The sequence below is a fragment of the Cajanus cajan genome, chromosome 2 (assembly GCF_000230855.2).
Source record: "Cajanus cajan strain Asha chromosome 2, NIPB_CcT2T_4, whole genome shotgun sequence".
Taxonomy (NCBI): domain Eukaryota; kingdom Viridiplantae; phylum Streptophyta; class Magnoliopsida; order Fabales; family Fabaceae; genus Cajanus; species Cajanus cajan.
The window spans coordinates 602035-621572 of NC_138518.1; the positions used below are offsets into that span (position 1 = coordinate 602035).

The window sequence follows — 19538 nt, forward strand, 5'->3', positions numbered from 1 at the left end:
CTCTAGTATTTTGTCTATTTATATCTTTTCACTGCCTCACTATAAAGAATGCGAGTTTTTGATATACATTATTTAAGCCCCTTCTAGTGCGTATTTTTTTCCTCCAACAACTATAAAAACACAAACCATATACATGAAAAAACAAGTTCACAATAATGTGAAAAAAAAGGAATAAACATTAGAAGAGGAGGTTCAATAGTGTGTGATGTGAATCCCAAACTCACTTTTTCGTAGTGAAGACTATGTTACCTTGATGACATCCCACATTTCTTTAGTCATTGAGTAGTTGTAGAACTTGTTGTACTCCGTTTTGGACACAGAACAAGCAAAGATGTATCTTGCTTTAGTATTGAGCTACAACGTATTGTAGTTGTCTTGAGTGTATTCACTCTAAAGCTTGGTAACAACAACATCACCTTGAGTGATGATTCAACAGAGGTGATATCGAGTGGATTTAATGAATATCTCCATTCTATCCTTCTAATACGGATAATCCTTTCCATTAAAGGCAAGGGACCTTATGAGGGAGACTCCTTCTAATAAGTATTGCCCTACACTACTTCCCACAACAAATCTTTTTCCTTTAGCGTGATTAGATGCTCAACCTCGCCAAAGGTTGAACTTTAATACCAATTTGTAGAGAAAAGATAAACAATAGAAGGAGAGTTTTAATAATGTTTATAAAAAATCACACTTTTTCGTAGTGAAGTAATAACTCTAGTCAAATGGAGTGCAAATAGAAGTTAGACAAAACATTAAGTATTTTTATACTGATTCATTTCAACCACCAAGACTATGTTCAGTTCTCAATGCAATCGGATTGAGTTCCACTATTCTTCAATGAATATACAAGTATTCTTTCAATAAACCACTTCTCACTCAACCTCAAGTATTCTTTGACTTATTTTTTTAAACAATTACCTAAATATTCTTTTCATAACAAGCCTCTCAATAAGGATTAAGAACCAAGTATTTTTTTTCAAACAAGTCTCTCCAGGCTCAACCAAGTATTGTTTTACAAAAAAATCTCTCTCGTCTCAACCTTATAACAATGGCTTGTTTTCGTCTCTCTTAGACATTATACAACCAATATAGTGTACTAAGATTTTTACAAGAAAGAATGAAATTTATTCATAAGTATAGTTTACAGAGTGTGTTTGTTCGTGTACATCTTTGTACATGTGTCTCTTTTCTTTCTTAAGCTTCGAATCTTCTTATATACTAGTTTTGGAGAAGATGACCATTGCAACACTTTGAATCAAGCTAACAAGTTTTTTTTCCGTCTATCTTCGATATCTTTTCTTGTGATGGGAGATAACCGTTGACTCATTTAATGCAAATATTAAATGCATTTCACTAAATGGTTTCTCTTATCTGATAAAAAAAGTTATCATCTTTTCATACCAAACAAAGCTTGTAGACACAATGTTAATGCAGAACAATAACAACAATGCCTTTATCTGATATTTCAGGGATCCTCATTTTTTGTTTTGACAGAAAGCATGATCTCATTCTCTTAAGCAAATTTGTGAATTTCAAGATGATTTTCTAGTTCGATCTATTAAAGAATAAAACATTCAAATAAATTTTGTCATTAGTCTCAATAAATAATAAATATTTAATATATATGAGAAAAACTATATGTTTCATCTTATTTACATTGTCTTATAGACGATCTATCTTACGCTTTATCTGATAAACATTTTTTAAAGACATTTTCTCTTATAATTTTTTTTTGTTTATTAACATTAAAATTTCAAATCATTAGAGATATAAAATTATCTTTTAACTTAACAAATAAAAGATAGGAAGACGAGATACATATGAAATTCAAAATTTAACAAATAAAAGATAGGAAGACGAGATACATATGAAATTCAAAATTTAGATTAGAAACTCAAACTATAATGGAATTCATTGGAACCCTTAAATTGATCAAAGCCTACTTTAACCTTTTATAGTCATTATTATTTAAAAAAAAAACTTCAAAAAAATGAAAAAAAATTGGGAAAGGAAAAGAGAAAAATAATTAATAATTCTAAACAAAATTTCATAAAATTGGGAATCAAATATATTTCTCAGTTACATGCAAAATAAGGATTAAAAAATTTCCAACAATAATTAATTACTAAAATATAAAATTTTAACAATATTCTACTTTTAATCTTCCACTTTATATAATATAATAGTTATATCACAAGTTAGTAGGTCATATTGTTTATCTTTAGACCTTTACTTTAATAATCAAACTCATCTCATGGATAAATAAGAAAATCATTGTAGCTTTCGCCACATTCCGTAAATATATATGTGACCACACACAAATACGTTATTAGATCGGAATGATTAATTAACTTGGATTGACCTCAGTGAACTCATGTCACTTAATCAAATGGTCGGTATTTGAATCTTAAATGAATATAAAATATTCAAGTTAAAAAAGGATGTCCACCTACTCAAATTAACATAAAATATTATTTAGAAAAACTTACTATCAAAATTAAAATTAATTGAATGCATAATTATTAAAATAAGTTTTAATATTTATATTTCTTTTATATAGATGTCTTTTACGTTGTTAATTATTATATTGATATTAATACATATATTAATAGTTTTAAATTAAATGGTTATTAAAGCTAAATTTTTAACTTTGATTAACGAACGACATCATCATCTGCATTTAGCTTAATAATATGTGTGAGGATTTTATTATAACTTAAAATCTATGGTAAATATTTTATTTAATTGATTTTATAGTTTAATATTTCTTAATTATTATTGATTGACGTTTTAATAGGATTAAAACGGTTATGTTACTATTTGTTTTAATAGCATTGACATAGTCTTTCCTTGTTAATTGGTGGAATATTTTTTTTGGCTGAAGCACGTTGCTACTTTTTCTCATTAATTACTTTTAGGAGTTAGTATTTTTTTATATGTGTTTTATGTTTTGAAGTGATATTTTTTGATTTGAAGATTTTTTACTATATATAATTGATATGATAGATTATTATATCTTTGAAAAATAATGCATTACAAATTAATCTAATAATAGAATAATCTAAAAAAATTTTACCTATGTTTTGTTTTTACCTAGATATGCTAGGCAAGTGAATTGGTTGGAAGTAGGGATGACAATGGGGCCCCGTGGGGGTGGGTAATAGTAAACCCGCCCCCGCCCCGCCAGATGAAATTGATTTCATATCCATCTCATATCCGCACGGGTATCCATTAAGTGGGTATCCATGAATTTCTTAAATACCCACGGATACTCACGGATATCCATGGATATCTATGAATATTTATAAATCTTTTAATTAATTAAAAAAATTATATTTAAATAATTGTAAGTTTATATTTAATGTCATTAAAATATTAAAAAATAAAAATTCATTGTTAATTTTGAACTTGTATTTAACGTTAATTTTGTTGAAATAATAATAAAAATACAAGATAATTAATAACTTAATATACATTAATCTCACAAGTAAGTTAAAGTCTCATCACAAAACTACAATAATTCAATCTCATAATTTCAAATGAAAGTAAATAACTTACAATACATAAATTTTATTGGTCCAATCAAAGCTAGAAAATCAATCAAATTACATCCAACATAATTTTATAACATGCTTAACACATGTTGGTAACTTCATCAACATCACTTTTGTAAGAAAATAAGATGAAAGAGTATAATTTTAGGGTTATGTGGTACAAGGATAATTAGGATATTTAAGAAATATTATTAAACGGGTACCTGCAGGTATGAATATCATCCTACCCACTCCCGCCTCATTTATAAACAGGTAAAAAATTAACCATCCCCATTATCTGCGGGTATCCAATTAGCCTATTCATTATTATCCGTAACGAGTTTTACCTGCAAATACTTGCGAATGCGAGTATTTTTGTCATCCATAGTTGGAAGGTAAAAATTTTGCAATTTCCATTTAATTTGTACTCACATGGCAATACAACTTGTGGAATAAATGGCGTAGCTAGTCAACATCGCTGCCAACATTTTAGGATATTTTAATTATACCAAAAACTATATATAATTTGTACTCACATGGCAATACAACTTGTGGAATAGATGGCGTAGCTAGTCAACATCGCTGCCAACTTTTTAAGGATATTTTCTACCAAAAATTATATATATATATATATATATATATATATATATATTTCATTCAGAAATTTATTTAATAATTCATGTTTTATATTAAATTTCAATAATTTAATTTTTGAATTTAAAATTCTTAATTTATAAATTAAATTTACAAAATTTAAAAAAAATTAAAAATTATTTAATATTTAATTTTATTAATTCAGATTGACAAATAAACATAAAATTATTTTATACATTGATTTAAATTAATTAAATAAATTATTTAATAATTTTTAATTTTTTTTTTAAATTTATAAATTTTGTCAATATATTAAAAACTTTAAATTTAATAGATAAATTTATCATGAGTTATTAAATAAAAAGAAAAGGACGAAAGAAAGAAAGTTAGGTGTTAATATGATGTTTAAAAGAATGTCGTGTTTAACATATGTTGATAATTTTTTTTATAAATACTTTTAAAAAATAAAAAATAAAATTAATGTTTTATAAGAGCACATCTTCGTATATGATAGAGAATTAGACATCAAGGCAACCAAATAATGTAGTTTTACGTATTATGCTTCTCTTCATTTTCAAGACTTATACTTTTCTTCATTTACTACATTAATTATAGACTTGGACCGTTGGCTGTTGCCATCTTCCTTAGTCTTCTATAAGCAAGAGGACAAACCCAGAACACAGGATAATTAACAAGTTTTCTACCTCAACAAAACAAAAACTTTTGCTTTGTTTTGTTATTTTATGATGTTGATGCATGGGTATGCATATGCAGCTGCAACAATTGCAGCATTCTTCTGCATCACACAGTTCTTCCATCGTAGACTATCTTGCAGACACCCCCTCGTCACAGACTACCCCATCCTTGGCATGCTACCTCAGTTACTCTTCAATTTGTCTCGCGTCCATGATTTTCTCACTGAGATATTGAAAGTTGGCACGGGTGACTTCACTGGACCCTGGTTTACCAACATGAACTATTTGATCACTATTGACCCCATCAACGTGCACCACATCTTGAGCAAGAGTTTCCACAACTACGTCAAGGGACCCCACTTTCGTGACATTTTTCAAGCCTTTGGAGATGGCATTTTCACCGTTGATTCCGAACCATGGAAATACAACAGAGACCTCTTCCACTCTCTCTTCAAACACAAAAGCTTCGAGGTGTTTCTTGAGAAAACCATTCACAACAAGGTTCGGAATAGTCTCCTTCCAGTGTTGGATTATCTACACCAACAAGGGTGTGTGGTGGATCTTCAAGATGTCTTCAACCGCTTCACTTTCGATAACATATGTTCTATAGTTCTCGGAAACGATCCTAGTTGCCTTTCCATTGATTTCCCCGAAGTTGCAATAGAGAAGGCTTTTAACCAAGCTGAAGAGTCCATATTCTACAGACATGTTGTGCCAAGGTGTGTTTGGAAGCTTCAAAAATGCCTTCAAATTGGTCAAGAGAAGAAGATGACAGAAGCATGCAAAACCCTAGATCAATTCATACATGCATGTATAGCGTCTAAGCGGGAAGATCTAAGCATGTACAAGGAAAATGAAAAGGGTGAAGCTCATGTTGACTTCTTAACATCATTGATGAGAGAAGAAGCACACGAGGATAAGTTTCTAAGGGACGCTGTGTTTAATCTTTTTGTGGCTGGTAGAGATACCATAACCTCAGCTCTCACGTGGTTCTTTTGGCTTGTTGCTACAAACCCTTTAGTGGAAGCCAAGATTCTTCAAGAGATGAAGGACAAGTTTGGGACCAATATTGAAAAGTCGTCGCTAGGGGTTTTAAACGTTGAGGAAGTGAAAAAGCTAGTTTATCTCCATGGTGCTATATGTGAATCATTGAGGCTCTTTCCTCCTATACCTTTTGAGAGAAAGCAAGCAATTGAAGCTGACATGCTTCCTAGTGGTCATGGTGTTGATCCTGGTACAACCATGTTATTTTTTATGTATGCAATGGGAAGATTAGAAGAAATATGGGGAGAAGATTGTTTGGAATTCAAGCCAGAGAGGTGGATCTCACAGAAAGGAGGTATTGTTTATGTACCATCTTATAAATTCATTGCTTTTAATGCAGGACCTAGGACTTGTTTGGGTAAGGACTTGTCCTTCATTCAAATCAAGATGGTGGCAGCTTTTATTTTAAGCAATTACCGTGTCCAAGTGGTGGAAGGTTTTGTTGCTACCCCAAGCCTTTCTATTGTTCTTCTTATGAAGGATGGTTTGAAGGTTAAGATAACAAAAAGAGAACATTAAGTTGAAGGGGAAGTCCACTCACGGAAGTACAAAAACTTGTAGAAGATAATGTACCATGTGCCTATGTCTATGAACTAGATAACCTAGTGGTGCTGGCTGGCTTGAGATAAATACGAAATTGTCCTTTTAATGTTTCAAATAAAGGATTATTTCCTCTATTGGGTGTGTGTCTATTTCCGGGATAAAAGTAAATGAATAATTCATACCTTGATCCAAAAAATGTTAGTCAAAAGTAACTTTATTGGCAAAATTTCTAATAAAATAAATACGATATAGTACAGATATTTGAACGAAGGAGATTCGGGTTGAGTGTAGTCTTTTTCGAAGATAAAAGATAGTAATAAATGATTCATTAACATTACTCGAACAATTTTGACTTATTTTATGGTTATACTTGGAAAGATGATAATCAGCAAAAACATTATGTCAGAAAACGATAGACAATATATTTCCTGTCTTTTAGGTGCATGCATATCTTGAGTGGCGCAAATGCAATGCAAATATGCAATCAAACATAAATTTATATGAACAAAAAAAATTAAATTAAAACATTATAATGTAATTTTAGAAATATTAAATATAGAATAAATATTTTAAAATAGTTAAATAAACAAAAGAAATAAAATTAGATTATAAAAAATACCAAATAAAATGGAATACACACACACACACACATATATATATATATATATATATATATATATATATATATATATATATATATATATATATATAATCCCTATAAACTATAATATTTTTTGTATTGACTTTTCGACGAGTTAGTCTCTCTACCAGATTATTTTTCTGTGTGCACCAGAAAACTTAATAATGTGTACGATTAGATGATTTTAGTTAAGTTGTAAAATCATAACTTAAGGAAATAATCTCTTTTTATTCCAGTTATAATAATAATAATAATAATAATAATAATAATAATAATTTTTTTTTAGTTCTGTGTATTCAATATAGAAAATTGTTATATAATTTTTATAATAATTATCTTAAGAGTATATAATAAATTTGTTCGCTTATATTATAATTATTTTAAAAGTTGACATATATATTTATCACAATTTTTATTGATATTATAGAAAAATATTTTACACTCACAATACATTAAGAAATTAAATTATTTTTTTATAACGTATGAGTACAATTATACTAGTTATAGAATGTATTAGTTTTTTTTTATGAGTGCAATTACACGTGACATAAAAAATATTTTTTTTTATGTTGACATAGAAAGCTTGTTAATAAGTTTGAGAATGTAAGACCCGTACGGATTCTTTCTTTTCTCAACCCTCTTCCTCTCTAAACTTTCACTCCCTCATTCTCTTATCTCACTTTCAATCCTCCCCCTTTTCACTTAGACCTTCCTTTTTCCTGCTACTAGGTGGTGGAACTGAGTGAAGTGGGTTGCTAGCTGGTGTTGAAGTTCTCTATTCTCTTTTCCCGTGTTCAAGCTTCCTTCGTTTTCTCTTTGGGTTCTCCCCGACGCTTGGATTTCTTCATACCGAGGTAAGGGAAGTTAGTATTTTGGCTGCGTTTTTGGCTGGAAAATGGGTTTAGGAACTCATTTGGTTGCTGGTGATTGATTGTGTTTGGCTGAGTTGTTGGAAAAATTGGGGTTTTGGGGTTTTATGGTTTTGAGTCAAAATTTGGGATTTTTCTTTGATCTGTAGTTGCATGCGCATAAAGCTGGTACTTTCGAGCTTCTTGATGAAAATGTGGCACTTTGAACCGTTTGCATGTGAGTTTTCTGTGAAATTTTGCAGGTTTTGGAAATTTTTCGAACTTGGGAGAGTTACTGATGAGTTCGCGCTGGGCGCTGTTCTTCGCGCCGGGCACGCGACCACCAGGAGACTTTGTTTAGGCAAGCCCGCCGGGCGCAAGGCTGTGTGCGCTGGGCGAGCTTGCAAATGGGAGTCTCTAGTTGGCCCGCGCCGGGCGTGACTCGAGCTACGCTGGGCGCGATATCAAGAGTAACATGTTTTTGGGATACTTAGGCCGCGCTAGGCGCACTTTTGGACTCGTTGGGCACGGAGGCTCCTTGGGAGTCTCTGCCAAGAGCACGCCGGGCGCAATTGCGAATTGCGCTGGGCGCGAGACCTTGGTAGGTCTCTGCCTTCCCCACGCTGGGCGCGGGTTAGGCCCCACTGAGCGCACGAGACTCCTTGAGTCTCTGCTAGGCAAGCGTTGGGCGCAATTTGGAATTGTGCCAGGCGTGGGAGAGCCTTGGTGCTCTCGGGTTGAGTCTCGCTGGGTGCGAGTACTCCTGCGCTGGGCGCGCTGGTCCTGGTGCTCTCGGGTTAAGCCGCGCTGGGCGCGACCTCGACTGCGCCGGGCGCGCAAGGAGATTATGATCTATATGATGTTGGCTGTTGAGTTGTGCCGAAATTGTTAATCAATGATGTTATATGCTGAACCAAGTTGAATTTGATGAATATGCTGTGATGACTAGGGGATAAAGATGAGATAAAGATGTTAGCTGTATTAGAGGTGTATTGTTGAGCTGGAATCAATGGATTAATAAGAGAAATTTTATAGTATAGCGGAATTATAGACTGTTGGACTGAATTGTAGAAAATAATAATTTTGTTGAATTGCTGTGCTGTGTTATGCTGTGTTGTGATGTGTTGTGCTGTGCTGAGCTATGCTGAGTTGGGTGGTATTATGGCCGCTAAGTCAGTGTTGATGTTAGCCACACATGTGGTGCTGATTCTAACCGCTAAGGCGGTGTTGTTGTTGCCGCTTTGCAGTGCCGTTATAGCCACTCGAGTGGTGCTGTTGTTGCTGCTAAGCAGTGCTGATATTGCCGCATTGCGGTGCTGATATTGTTGAGTGGTATAAGCTGTACGAGTGTGCTGATAACTGTATCTGTTGTTTATTTATATTGATATATATATATATTTGTATGTTGAATTTTAATTGCACTAGCTTACCCTTCTTTTGTCTCCATGATGTTGGACTGCAATGATCATACTATGTATGGGAGCAGAGCAGAGATAGGTGGGCGTCTGATGATGAGTCTTCGGCGGACCAGTAGAGCTGATCGCTTTTATGATTTTTTTTGAGGTGTAGCTACTTGGGATAGTAGCATTTGATTGTAATTTCTTTTGTACGCTCTAACTCTAGTTGGATTGGAACTCTGTATATATTTATATTCTAGACCCTATAATTATATACTCGTTCTATTTTGTCTAGTGTTTCCGGTGTGCGGTGGTTGGAAGTGTAGTGGCCAGTCGGGTCGTTACACTTTAGTGGTATCAGAGCAGGTCGAGTCTAGTGGACACTCTTTGGGGGTGGTCCCTTTAGGCTTTTTGCTGTGTTAGCTCTGTGCTGTGATGTTTTGCTGTGATGTCTGTTGTGCTGAAATTGTTGTGATGATTTGCTGTGCTATTGATTGTTGTGTGGTTTAGTTGTTGTTTACTAAAGAAGCTGTTACTTTTGTAGACGATGACTAGGACCAACGAGCAGATAGCCCGTGCCATAGAGATGATGGTCATGGCTATGCAACAGCAAAATGCCTATTTTGCTAGGATGGAGGCTGAGAGAGCTGCAACTGGTGCAGCAAGACCTGTAGGGTCACAAGAAAGTCGGGATCTTGCTGAGTTTCGGAAGTGTAATCCTCAACAGTTTGCAGGGGATGCAGATCCAAAGGTAAGCTGATCGCTGGATCCGTGAGTTAGAGAAGATTTTTACTGTCCTGGGATGTCCTCCAGAGAGGAGGTTAGCATATGCTGTGTATATGCTTGTTGGGGAGGCTGAACATTGGTGGAGAGGCACCTATCAGATGCTTGCCGCTAGAGGAGTCACAGTTGATTGGGAGTGCTTCCGGACAGTGTTTATGGAGAAGTACTTTCCGGAAAGCGTGAGGCATGCCAAGGAGGCAGAGTTTATGCGATTGCACCAGGGAGGGATGACAGTTTCTGAGTATGCGATGAAATTCGAGCACCTGGCTCGTTTTTATTCGCAAGGTATAGCTGAGGCCTGGAAATGTAGGAAATTTGTTGATGGATTGAGATATGAGTTGAGGAGGGTGGTGGTGCCTATGGCCATCACTGAGTTCCCGGCCTTAGTGGAGAAGGCGAAGGTGGTGGAGCGGTTGGAAGGTGGTAACCGTGCTGTGAGGACTGCTGGGGGGCCATCTGGGTCCAAGAAGGGTGAGAGTCAGAGGAAGCCGTATGACAGGCCCCAGTCTTAGCAAGGGGGTTCTATTGCTCGACAATCTTCCAGTGCTGCTAGTGGAGGTAGACAGAGTGGAGGTGCCACTCTGAGATGTTTCAGGTGTGCTGGGCCCCACTTTGTCAGGGACTGCCCGCACACGGAGAGCCGTTGCTTCAGATGTCATCAGATGGGCCACGAGTCAGCCAACTGCCTTGCTAGGGGCAGACCAGAGAGGAGTACTCCGAGGGGTGATGTACAGAGAGCTGATACTCAAAGGAGTAGCGCACAGAGAGCTGATACTCAGAGGGGTGACAGACCCACTACTGCTGGTAGAGTATTTGCCTTGACAGGTGCTGAGGCTTCGACTTCTTCTGATCTTGTGAAGGGGAAGGGCAAAGCTGCTGGTAAGGATGTGATGATTCTCTTTGACTCTGGTGCTTCCCATTCTTTTATATCCTATGCATGTGCTGCTGTGTTAGGTGTACCTGTGTGTGATTTGGGGTTGAGACTGCTAGTGTCTACGCCCGCTTCTGCTTCTGTGATTGCTTCTGAATTGTGTGTGGGTTACCCGGTTGTGGTGAATGAGAAGAAGTACAAGGTGAACCTGATTTGTTTACCTTTGGTGGATATTGACATAATCTTGGGAATGGATTGGTTGTCTGCCAATCGCATTCTAATAGATTGTGCCAATAGGCGGTTGATCTTTCCTCAGGAGGAGGATGAGCTGTTGATCTCAGCTGGCCAGGCTGAGTCATTATTGAGAGATGGAGCAGAGTGCTGTCTTCTGTTTGCTGCTATGAGTGTGGAGATTGAGAGGGTCTTAGCTGATATCGATGTAGTGAAGGAGTATGCTGAGGTGTTCCCTGATGAGGTGCCTGGGTTGCCTCCTGTTAGGGAGATGGAGTTCAGCATTGACTTGGTTCCAGGTGCGGGACCAGTGTCAGTAGCTCCCTATAGGATGGCTCCTGCTGAGCTGGTTGAGCTAAAGGGTCAATTGGAGGACTTGTTGGAAAAGCAGTTGGTGCGGTCGAGTGTTTCGCCGTGGGGTGCTCCTGTGTTGTTGGTAAAGAAGAAGGATGGGGGTAGTCGACTGTGTGTAGATTATCGGCAGCTGAACAAATTGACCATTAAGAACAAATATCCACTTCCCCGGATAGATGACTTAATGGATCAACTGAGGGGCGCGTCGGTGTTTTCTATGATTGACTTGAGGTCAGGATATCACCAGATTAGGGTGAGAGAGAGTGACATACCGAAGACTGCTTTCAGGACTAGGTATGGCCACTATGAATATGTTGTGATGCCGTTCAGTGTGACCAACGCCCCCGCAGTGTTCATGGACTACATGAACAGGATCTTCCGGCCGTTTTTGGATAAATTCGTGGTAGTGTTTATTGATGATATCTTGATCTATTCGAGAACCCCGAAGGAGCATGGAGAGCACTTGAGGACAGTGTTGGAGATCTTGAAAGCAAAGCAGTTGTATGCTAAGCTTTCAAAATGTGAGTTCTGGTTGGGTGAGGTGAAGTTCTTGGGCCACGTGATTTCAGCTGAGGGGATTGCTGTTGATCCAGCTAAGGTGGAGTCGGTGTTGCAGTGGGAGCGCCCGAGGACTGTCACGGATATACGGAGCTTTGTGGGCTTAGCGGGTTACTATCGGAGGTTCATTGAAGGGTTCTCTAAGATAGTAGCGCCTCTGACCCAGCTGACTAGGAAGGAGCAGCCATTCATTTGGACTGATGCCTGTGAGCAAAGTTTTGTTGAGCTGAAGAGGAGGTTAACCACTTCTCCTGTGCTGGTGTTGCCGGATTCTGGTGAGCCTTTTGACGTGTATTGTGATGCTTCTCATCAGGGTCTGGGGTGTGTGCTGATGCAAAACGGGAGAGTGGTGGCATATGCTTCAAGGCAACTGAAGATTCATGAGAGGAACTATCCCACTCATGACTTAGAGTTAGCAGCTGTGGTGTTTGCCTTGAAGATATGGAGGCATTACTTATATGGTGCTCTGTTCAGTGTCTTAAGTGATCACAAGAGTCTAAAGTACTTGTTTGATCAGAAGGAGCTGAACATGAGGCAGAGGCAGTGGATGGAGTTTCTGAAGGATTATGATTTTCAGTTGATGTATCATCCGGGCAAGGCCAATGTGGTGGCAGATGCACTAAGTAGGAAATCCATCCACATGTTGGGTATGATGCTTAGAGAGCTGGAGCTGGTTGAGGAGTTCAGAGATTTGAATCTCTGTGTGGAGTTAGCTCAGGATCACATTAGTTGTGGGGCAGTTCCCATAACTAATGAGTTCTTGAGGCAGGTTGGACTCAAACAGTTGCAGGATGAGGAGTTGGTGAGACTTCTTGGTTTGCTGGGTACCGAGAAAGTTGTTGGTTTTGAGCTGGGAGAAGATGGGATCTTGAGGTTCAGAGGCAGGATTTGCCTACCTCAGGATGCTGAGCTGAGGAGAGCTGTATTGGAAGAAGGCCACAAGAGTAGACTTAGCATACACCCGGGTATGACTAAGGTGTACCAAGACCTCAGGAAGAATTTCTGGTGGTCTGGCATGAAGAGGGAGATTGCTGAGTATGTGGCGGCCTGTCTGACCTGTCAGAAGGCAAAAGTTGAACATCAGAAGCCGAGTGGGTTGATGCAACAGATAGAGATTCCGGAATGGAAGTGGGATAGTATCACTATGGATTTTGTTGTTGGGCTGCCTAGGTCAGCTAGGAATAGTGATGCTATCTGGGTAATTGTTGATCGGTTGACCAAGTGTGCACATTTCTTGCCTATCAACATCAAGTGGTCCTTGGAGAAGCTGACTCAGTTGTATGTAAAGGAGATAGTATGGTTGCACGGGGTGCCTTCTAGTATTATCTCCGACCGAGATCCAAGGTTCACTTCCCGATTTTGGCAGAGTCTACATCAGGCCCTAGGCACGAAGCTGAAGCTGAGTTCTGCTTATCATCCACAGATGGATGGTCAGTCAGAGAGGACAATCCAGTCCTTGGAGGATCTGCTGAGGGCCTGTGTGTTAGACCATTTGGGTAGCTGGGAGGAGGTCCTACCGCTGGTGGAGTTTACTTATAACAACAGCTTTCATGCTAGCATTGGGATGACACCATATGAAGCCTTGTACGGCAGAAGATGTAGGACTCCTCTGTGCTAGTATCAGGATGGTGAGTTTGTGGTTGTGGGACCGGAGCTGATCCTACAGACTATTGAAAAGGTGAAGATGATCCAGGAGAAGATGAAAACTGCTCAGAGTAGGCAGAAATCTTATGCTGACAGGAGGCGTAAGCCTTTGGAGTTTGCCGAAGGGGAACATGTATTTCTAAAGGTGACTCCGACCTCGGGTGTGGGAAGAGCACTGAAGGCTCGGAAGTTAACACCGAGATTTGTGGGTCCCTATCAGATCATACAGCGTGTAGGTCCAGTTGCTTATCGGTTGGCTTTGCCACCGTCTCTTTCAAACCTACACGATGTGTTTCATGTATCCCAGCTGAGGAAGTATGTGCATGATCCGAGTCATGTGGTGGAGCTGGATGATGTACAAGTGAAGCCGAACCTGATTTTTGAGAAGTTGCCAGTAGTTGTGGTGGATCATAAGCTGAAGGAGTTGAGGGGCAAGTCCATTGCTCTGGTGAAAGTATTGTGGGATGCAGCTACTGGTGAGGCTACTTGGGAGGTTGAGCAGCAGTGCAGGGAGCGATACCCGTTTCTTTTCCCAAGTGAGTCTGTTTTTGGGGACGAAAACTCCTGTTGATGGGGAGGTTGTAAGACCCGTACGGATTCTTTCTTTTCTCAACCCTCTTCCTCTCTAAACTCTCACTCTCTCATTCTCTTATCTCACTCTCAATCCTCTCCCTTTTCACTTAGACCTTCCTTTTTCCTGCTACTAGGTGGTGGAACTAAGTGAAGTGGGTTGCTAGCTGGTGTTGAAGTTCTCTATTCTCCTTTCCCGTGTTCAAGCTTCCTTCGTTTTCTCTTTGGGTTCTCCCCGACGCTTGGATTTCTTCATACCGAGGTAAGGGAAGTTAGTATTTTGGTTGCGTTTTTGGCTAAAAAATGGGTTTAGGAACTCATTTGGCTGCTGGTGATTGATTGTGTTTGGCTGAGTTGTTGGAAAAATTGGGGTTTTGGGGTTTTATGGTTTTGAGTCAAAATTTGGGATTTTTCTTTGATCTGTAGTTGCATGCGCATAAAGCTGGTACTTTCGAGCTCCTTGATGAAAATGTGGCACTTTGAACCGTTTACATGTGAGTTTTCTGTGAAATTTTGCAGGTTTTGGAAATTTTTCGAACTTGGGAGAGTTACTGATGAGTTCGCGCTGGGCGCTGTTCTTCGCGCCGGGCGCGCGACCACCAGGAGACTCTGTTTAGGCAAGCCCGCCGGGCGCAAGGCTGTGTGCGCTGGGCGAGCTTGCAAATGGGGGTCTCTGGTTGGCCCGCGCCGGGCGTGACTCGAGCTGCGCTGGGCACGATATCAAGAGTAACATGTTTTTGGGATACTTGGGCCGCGCTAGGCGCACTTTTGGACTCGCTGGGCGCGGAGGCTCCTTGGGAGTCTCTGCCAAGAGCACGCCGGGCGCAATTGCGAATTACGCTGGGCGCGAGACCTTGGTAGGTCTCTGCCTTCCCCACGCTGGGCGCGGGTTAGGCCCCGCTGAGCGCACGAGACTCCTTGAGTCTCTGCCAGGCAGGCGCTGGGCGCAATTTGGAATTGCGCCAGGCGCGGGAAAGCCTTGGTGCTCTCGGGTTGAGTCTCGCTGGGCGCGAGTACTCCTGCGCTGGGCGCGCTGGTCCTGGTGCTCTCGGGTTAAGCCGCGCTGGCCGCGACCTCGAGTGCGCCGGGCGCGCAAGGAGATTATGATCTATATGATGTTGGCTGTTGAGTTGTGCCGAAATTGTTAATCAATGATATTATATGCTGAACCAAGTTGAATTTGATGAATATGCTGTGATGACTAGGGGATAAAGCTGAGATAAATATGTTAGCTATATTAGAGGTGTATTGTTGAGCTGGAATCAATGGATTAATAAGAGAAATTTTATAGTATAGCGGAATTATAGACTGTTGGGCTGAATTGTAGAAAATAATAATTTTGTTGAATTGTTGTGCTGTGTTATGCTGTGTTGTGTTGTGATGTGCTGTGCTGTGTTGTGCTGTGCTGAGCTATGCTGAGTTGGGTGATATTATGGCCGCTAAGTCGGTGCTGATGTTAGCCACACATGTGGTGCTGATTCTAACCGCTAAGGCGGTGCTGTTGTTGCCGCTTTGCGGTGCCGTTATAGCCACTCGAGTGGTGCTATTGTTGCTGCTAAGCAGTGCTGATATTGCCGCATTGCGGTGCTGATATTGTTGAGTGGTATAAGCTGTACAAGTGTGCTGATAACTGTATCTGTTGTTTATTTATATTGATATATATATATATATATATATATATATATTTGTATGTTGAATTTTAATTGCACTAGCTTACCCTTCTGTTGTCTCCATGATGTTGGACTGCAATGATCATACTATGTATGGGAGCAGAGCAGGGATAGGTGGGCGTCTGATGATGAGTCTTCGACGGACCAGTAGAGCTGATCGCTTTTATGATTTTTTTTGAGGTGTAGCTACTTGGAATAGTAGCATTTGATTGTAATTTCTTTTGTACGCTCTAACTCTAGTTAGATTGGAACTCTGTATATATTTATATTCTAGACCCTATAATTATATACTCGTTCTATTCTGTCTAGTGTTTCCGGTGTGCGGTGGTTGGAAGTGTAGTGGCCAGCCGGGTCGTTACAGAGAATGCCAAAATTACACATTATTTACTTTCTTCCTTACAATCAAGAGCAACCCATTTCTCTTTTCCCTTGCTTTGCTCTCTTCAACGACCTAGTTCTCCTTCTCCCTTGCTTCATCCTTCTTTGACCAATGTCAACGAATCAAGACCACTACTATGATCAACACTTGGTTCTCTTGCATGTGCCTCCTTCTCCTACAAGCGTCTCCTACTAGGTAGTTTGATCTCCAAATTTTCTTTAATTTTTTGTTTACATTTTTGGTAATATTCACTACAAGAAAAATACAAAATAACAACTGCAATTAGCGACCAAAATTTACTAGTCTCTATATTGCGACTGAGTTAGCGACCGATTCAATTAGTAACCGATTTAGTGACTGAAATAAGGCGTAGCGAGAAAATCGGGTCAGTATATCCGTCGCTGTTTAATTGTGTTTCATGAAGACATAATTTGCGACGGAACCAACAACCAATTTTTGACTAAATTATAAAAAAAAAATGCGGCAGAATTATATTCGGTTACTAAATAAAAACTTTTGAATTTTTTAGCGACCAATTTAATTTCGATAGCTAACAAACACAAAGTAACCCATCCATAGCGACTGAATTTTATTCAGTCACAAAATATTATTTAAATAAAAATTTGGTCGCTAAATAAAAATTTTAAAAAATAATATAAATTGGTTAAAAGTGATGATAATATTGTTGGTGAGTATAAATCCCATTTTCTTTTTTGCTAAGAACAAGACATTAATTTATAATAAAAAAAATTATATGCGCTCCTACATAATTAATTAATATCAATAACTATTTTGCGCAAAAAAAAAATGGAATTTTTCTTTTTTACGATTCAATTTTTAGACTTTTTTTTAATTAGAGTATATAATTTTTTTATAAAAATTTCTTATTTATTTCAATCCATATTTATAAATATATTTCTAAATTAATTTAATACTTTTTAAATAAATTATCAAAAATTATAATTAAGTTTGTGTCGTAATTTAGTTTTTGATACTTTGTTTTGTTAATTAAAATTGATAGATAATTATAAAATCATTTTATATATTGATTTTAATTAACAAAATGAAACATTAAATAGTTTTTAAAATTTTAAAATTATGCATATTTAATATGTATATTAAGAACCTTTACGATATGATTAGATAATTGAAATTTGATATATAATAAATTATTAAAATGTTTACTCCATAATCATCTATATTTTGTTGTTAAAATAGGTCATTTTAACATCCAAATCATCATAAATTTTATTGATATGAATTTTTTAATTTAAATAATTATTATTTTAGGGTTAAGGTAAGTTTTAGGATAAAAACTAATTTTATATTAAAAACTTTTCACTATTCACTTACAACACATAGGTATGAAGATTCTAATAATTCTTTTTTACTAGAACACATAGTCTTCCACCAAATAAGCAATCTCCTTTATTAATAATATAGATATGATTAAGGCATTGCATGTTTCTATATTTTATTTGAAAGTTTTTGAAAAAATTGAGATTAATAAATAAAGGTTGTTAATTGATATATAAAATCAATAGAGTAGGTAATTATTGAACAATAGAGTGGATAGTTATTAAAAAAATGATAGTTATTAAAATAATTACTTTTTTTAATTTTTTTAATAATAAAATAATATAATAGTGTACCAAGGAGACCAAAAATAGTTACTAAAATAAATATTCCTTTTGCCTTAATTTTTTAACTTATTTTGTTGACAATAAATTTTATATATATATAAAAAAAATATTGTGTGATGTTTTAACCCCTTAACTTTTTTTTTGTTAGGTAACTATAATTTATTGCATTTAAATTAATCAACTGACTCAATGATGAGCATAAATAATTATTTTACTAATAATTAGGGGGTGGGTATATGAGCTAGTCCGGCCCGTTTAAGGTCCAACTCACAAAACCCACATTTTTAAGGTTCATGATATATACACCTCCTTTTTTCTATAAGTACACCTTCTTTTAAAAAAAATAATTAAAATTTTAAAATATTCTTAATTTTTTGTTTTAAATTTTTTAATTTTACATCCACCTCATTTTATTTAGTACTTTTTTTTTCACACATCTTTTCTTCTTTTTTCAATTTTTACATGTACCCCCTTATTTTTTCTTCACCCCACCTATTTTGGTAACATGTGAAAATTGAAAGAGAAAAAAAAAGTGTGTGAATAAGAAGAAGAAAGTAGCAAATTGAAAGTTGAAAGTGTAAAATTAAATTTTTTAAAAAAGAAATTATAATTTTATAATTTTTTTTTTAAAAAAGGAGGTGTACTTATAAAAAAAAAAAAGAGGAGGTGTATATATCATGAGCCCATTTTTAATCGGCCGGAGATAAGTCTGGCCCATAAAATAAATGGTTTTTTTTTAAGGTTCATGATATATACACCTCCTTTTTTCTATAAGTACACCTCCTTTTTTAAAAAAATAATTAAAATATTAAAATATTTTTTTTGAATTTTTTTAATTTTACATCCACAACGTTTAATTTAGTGTTTTTTTCACACATCATTCCTCTTTTTTTTCAATTTTTACATGCACCCCCTTTACCTTTCCTTCACCCCACCTATTTTGGTAGCATGTGAAAACTAAAAGAGAAAAAAAAATGTTGTGAAAAAGAAGAAGAAAATAATAAATTGAAAGTTGGAGGTGTAAAATTAAAAAAACTAAAAAAAATTATAATATTTGATAATTTTTAAAAAAAATAAAGGAGGTGTACTTATAAAAAAAAGGAGGTGTATATATCATGAGCCTTTTTTTTAAATACCTGTATCCGCCCCGTGAAGCCCGTGGTTAAACGGATAAGCCCACATGCTTAATAAATTTTTTTTAAAAAAAAAACTTCCTTATTTTATGGCAAGAATATATAGGGAAAAAATATATATATAATTATATTAAAATATAAACATCAAATAATCTAAAATAAAAAAATTATAAAAAGTCTTAACATAGAAAGATTTACACATTTAAACTAAAATATTAAAATATTGACAAATGAAATTTGTACATTTAATCTAAAATATATTTATGCATAAAAAAATCTAAACATATTAAGTTAACAAAAGTGTAATACACTTTAAATATTAAATATACTAAATTCAATACTTATTACTTATACTTATTTATTAACAAAATACTAAAATCACTCATTATTTAAAATATCTCATAA

The 19538-nt window shown here is 36.4% G+C and overlaps 1 protein-coding gene across 1 annotated transcript; it reads left to right on the forward strand.

The window, feature by feature from the left end:
* The first annotated feature begins 4669 nt into the window (after positions 1–4669).
* Positions 4670–6608, forward strand: LOC109817260 (alkane hydroxylase MAH1). The gene has a single exon (XM_029275196.2). It carries the CDS (start codon positions 4874–4876, stop codon positions 6386–6388), a length of 1515 nt encoding a protein of 504 aa, XP_029131029.2. The 5' UTR covers positions 4670–4873; the 3' UTR covers positions 6389–6608.
* The last annotated feature ends 12930 nt before the right edge of the window (positions 6609–19538 follow it).

Coding starts and splice junctions, on each gene's coding strand:
- LOC109817260 (XM_029275196.2), top strand. CDS start 4,874: ATGATGTTGATGCATGGGTATGCATATGCAGCTGCAACAATTGCAGCA.